This window comes from Cynara cardunculus (genome assembly GCF_001531365.2).
Source record: "Cynara cardunculus var. scolymus isolate 2C chromosome LG 11, CcrdV1, whole genome shotgun sequence".
NCBI lineage: Eukaryota > Viridiplantae > Streptophyta > Magnoliopsida > Asterales > Asteraceae > Cynara > Cynara cardunculus.
The window spans coordinates 6,458,819-6,463,591 of NC_037538.1; the positions used below are offsets into that span (position 1 = coordinate 6,458,819).

A 4,773-nucleotide genomic window follows, 5' to 3' on the forward strand; every position below is an offset into this window, starting at 1 on the left:
CCTTTTAACCAATTTTTTCATCGTAGAATCAGAAAACTCTGAGTACCCAATTTCATAACTTGCTAACCTACTTTTTATGTATAAAATATTATTTTGTTGGGCTATTTTGTAAGCCACTAAGACGGTTTCAGAAGTCAAAAAAGAACATTTCGCAAGCCTTGACGGCCATTCTGCAAGCTGCTGTGACAATTTCACGATCCAGTCTTACAAGAATTATATTTAATTCGGAAAAAATACGTTTCGTAATTTGCAAGTAACCGAAAAAAAATATAAGCTAAAAAGATCTATAATGTTGTCCAAAATAGTTAATTTTCCTACACATACGCTCTCTCTCTTGTTTGCTCGTATTTTTTTTTTTGTCAACGGTATTTATTCATGTTAAAAGCTTGTTAGACAATATTTAAGTTGTCGAAGAGAAAAGAACGAACAAGGTTGGTTAGGAGTCGAAACATGTGTTTAACACAGAAGTAAGAAGAAGAGGAGGCAGAAGATATACAACCACTTTCGTAATTGATAGGCCATAATCAATACGGTGTTAATGGTGAAATTAAAAATATTTCAGTTACGAAAAAGAAAAATTTGGCAAAAATGTGTCTGAACTTTTTTTGGTCGACCAATGGTGCATTCGCACAGAAGTTCAGTTAACCGAAGCCATTTCCGATTCACATTTGCACCCCCTACGCGTGCAAGAGAGAGCCTTGGTGCTACAAGTTTTCCAGCCTTATGAATTGTTTTTACTTATAAACCTTCTTACTTTTTTACTCTTCCTTCTATGTGGGATGGCTCAAATAGCCACTTATCCACTTTACATTCTCTTTCTAATACTTTACTTTGTTGATTAATTTCTCATTCATACGAAGTCCGTTTTTGACGTTCAATGTCTCGAAACGAAGATATTATGGAGGAGAATATCAAACTATAATAACCTACATAAATTGAGATTATTTTAGTTCCAAGAATTATGCTCCAAAACGCGAAAAACCCATTTTTCCCCCAAAAAAAAGCAGGGTAGTACTAATACTTTGTACCATTCCTTAGAATTTTTAGTACATTTATGGTTCCTCCAAATCCCCCATCCATGCAAGTAGAACATGCATGTCTTCAAGGAGGGATCCAAATCTTTTGCTTGTTGGCAAAATGCTTGGGCGATTCGGGCTCATCTGCGGTTAGGTCCCTCCAAGACCATTGGGATGTTGAAATACGTGCAATTTAACTTCGGATGTCCATAGTCATAAAAAGCTGCTTGTAGAATATGCTCGGCATTTTAAGTCCCTTCGTGATGAGCTAATCGTAATCGGAAGTATCTAAGGCAATTTGCATATAATTATTTATTTAATATAAGTTTATTTGATGTATATTTTGGGGCCGTTTACCGAGTAAGATTCTGAGTCCGATTCTATTTCATCCATCATGTTAGAAACGAAGGAAACGTGCATGCACAAGATCCAGAAGCATCCTGGTCCATGGAACACAAGCCATGGGACGTTGATCCTTCGAGCCGCATCTGTAGTCCAAGGGAAGAAAAAGTCGGAGATTATGCACGCCGGAGAAGATCTTCCGCCGATTTTTCTGACAAATCCATAGCAGCAAGGAGCTTGGCCCAGGATTCGAATGACGGAAGTGTGTCACAGATCTCGCACCCTTCTGGTAGACCAACTTTTTCCGATCTGAGTGTTTCAAGTAGTTGGATCTTGAGCTTGGATTCGATTGCTCGCCCAATAACTGGTCTAAACCCGTTGGCAATAAGAGGGGTCGTGATTATGGTGACTGTAACGCCACGATGAGCTAGTATTCCGGCAATGTCCACCGTCGGTACCATATGACCTTGAGCCCTTGGAGGAAATCAGACAAAATGAAGGTCAGAATTAACCATTTCCATGGAGTTAAAATGATAGTCTAATAGCCAAAGAAATAATTTCAATAAATGAATAACATCGCATTAAACCTATCGAACCTATGAAATTGAGATCCGAGTCTACTCTCCGTTACAAGACTTAGCCGTTCCCTTGATTACCTGGCGTGAGGAACAGAAGAAAACACTGCGAGCCAAATGCCCGGTGAATGGATAAACAATTATAGTAAAATGGTAATATAAACACACCAAAATTGATCTCAAGATATCGGACAAAACAAATACTAACATCTTAGTAAAATCAACAAATAACATAATTATACGAAATCATAATAAAGGGACAAATCGAGCTCGAAAATGCATAACCAACATGACAAGTGTCAGATATATGGTCACGAAGGCCTGTACGCGGATTGCAGATCCACACGTACTAAATGTGAGATGTGGCGTTGGACACTACGCTGACATCCACCCTACAAACGAATCACATATGCTAGGGCTGACCCATACGCTTCTTAAATCTAATATCCATCACACCAAATAGCTCTCACAAGAGCACAAAAGAGGAGACGTCGTGGACTGATCACACTGCCACGATTATTGTCACACTAGCGGTGCCACAATGACGTGCCTATGGTACCCCCATAGGTGGTTAGTAGCTCGACTTACCTGGAGTTAATTTGTCACAATGAATATGACGTCATATAGTCTTAATTAAGAGTAAGAGCAAAATGTATCGACATCAAATGAATGATCGACATAAGAATGAAAAAAAATATGTTGAATGAACAAGTAGTTGCAACAATTAAGAGGCTCAAATCGAACGGAATGTAACCCATCACATCTACCAACATATATACACTTAGAGGTAAAAAAATTATACTTAAATGTTACCGAACAATTAAACATGATCTTTTGGAGAATACACATATTTGTACTAACTCGAATAACTCAAATAGCATAATTAGGACAAGTCGTACTTGCCCCATATATACACACACATAACGTAGAACAAATACGAGTGAATGGAAGATGCATGCACAATTTAGAAACCTATACATTTATGGCCAATTGTTCGGTAATATCTTGAATCATAGATGTCGTGTTGCGAATAGAAGATCCTCCATCCTTCATTGCTGTTTTCGCCATTTCCGCAAGCTCCTGAGCCCTTTTCTTTCTTTCTTCTCCTTCATCTCCTCCATTCATTAAGCACTCAACGGCAACCTTCACCTCTTCCTTCTTCACCAATGTTTCAGCTGTATCTTCCCCTCCCATAACAACAGGGATCTCCACACCAATTCTAACTCCAACCTTCAAAACTTGTATGATGAATTTTTCATTAAAGAATTGATCAGCGAAATGTGGCCATGTAACCATTGGTACACCGGCACAGACTGCTTCTAGTGTCGAGTTCCATCCACAATGAGTTAGGAAACCACCGATGGCTCGGTGTGACAGTATCAAGACTTGTGGCACCCAACCGTAGATTATCAACCCCCGGTCTCCAACCCTTTCTTCAAATCCTGATTCGGAAAACCATCTCTCGAGCTCTTCTGTTTTGTTTCTTATGCACCATATGAATGGAAGATCGGTCATTTCCAACCCCAACCCCAGCTCAATTATTTGTTCTAAAGAAGTATGTGTAAGAGTTCCCAAGCAAACGTATACCACGGACCCTGGTTCCCTCCCTTCGAGCCATTTCAAGCAATCGTGCTCGTTGATCGCTGCCTTGTTTCCTCTCTCTGCGATATCCAGATCGCTTTTGTTGAACAACGAGACCGGGCCTATGCACCATATCTTTTTATCTTTTGCTTTAGCCAATTCATGAGCATACTCAGGTTCCAACTCTTCAAAGCTGTTAACCAAAATCCCATGTGCAGCTTTCTCTCCTTCTTGAACTCGTTCTATATACCCCTTCTTCTCTTTTGTTTTGGCTTCCGAGTTATCAGAAACCTGAGGTTTGGTTGCGTTCGGCTTCGACTGACCGAAAGCCTGAAGTTTCGTAACTTCAATTGGGTCAGGCAAGCCTGGCAACACAAAGAGTTCTGAATCTGATTCAATCCCATCTAACACGCTAGTTGATGTTACTATGTGCATGCACAAAATCGAGAAGCAACCTGGTCCATGGAAGATAAGTCTCGGAATACTTAGCCTCCGAGCCACATCGGAAGTCCACGGGATGAAATTGTCGGAGATGATGCAATCGGGAACCGGAGATAGTCGTCGGAGCACTTGTTCGGCGGGTTCTTCTAACATGTCAAAGGCTCCAAGGAGCTTGAACCAGGGGTCGGTTGATGAAAGCATGTCAAGACTCTCGCATCCTTCTGGTAAACCAACTTCGGCTAATCGGAGTTGGAGTTCAACTACTTGGAGTTTGAGCTTGGCTTCGACTGCTCTTTCGATGACCGAGTTAAATCGTTTGGCATTAACTGGAGTGGTGAGTATGGTTACGGTGGCGCCACGGTGGGCTAGTATTCGGGCAATGTCCATCATGGGCACCATATGGCCTTGAGCCGGTAGAGGAAAGACGGCGAAGTGAAGGCTTTTGAGTGGTGAAGACATTTTCCGGCGACTATGGAGGGTCTGAGATGGTCGTATCTTGACTTGCTATAATTAGAGTAGTCTATATCTATGTGGAATATAGGTAGTAGTGTACAATTTTGGGATGGTTGATAACGAGGTTGAATTTTGAAAGTGACCATAGGTCCTACACAACAATAATTCTTGGGTATAATTCATTGGAAATTTTCTAAAATTGGAATTATTTTTATTTTTAAAATAAGTTTTTTATTTAATTTTATATCAAAGGAAAAAAAAAGACTCGATCTTCTTTTAACCAGACTGGTTGAACCAAAAATCTCAGACCAATTTTGGACCGGCATGTTTCATATTCGTCTCTATGGTTACGGTTTTCGTTCTCG

At 40.2% G+C, this 4,773-nt stretch overlaps 1 protein-coding gene across 1 annotated transcript; it reads right to left on the minus strand.

The window, feature by feature from the left end:
- Positions 1–2,768: 2,768 nt before the first annotated feature.
- Positions 2,769–4,454, minus strand: LOC112521527 (UDP-glycosyltransferase 73E1-like). Its single transcript, XM_025130440.1, has one exon. The coding sequence runs from the start codon at positions 4,412–4,414 to the stop codon at positions 2,906–2,908; it is 1,509 nt and encodes a 502-aa protein (XP_024986208.1). The 5' UTR covers positions 4,415–4,454; the 3' UTR covers positions 2,769–2,905.
- Positions 4,455–4,773: the final 319 nt, after the last annotated feature.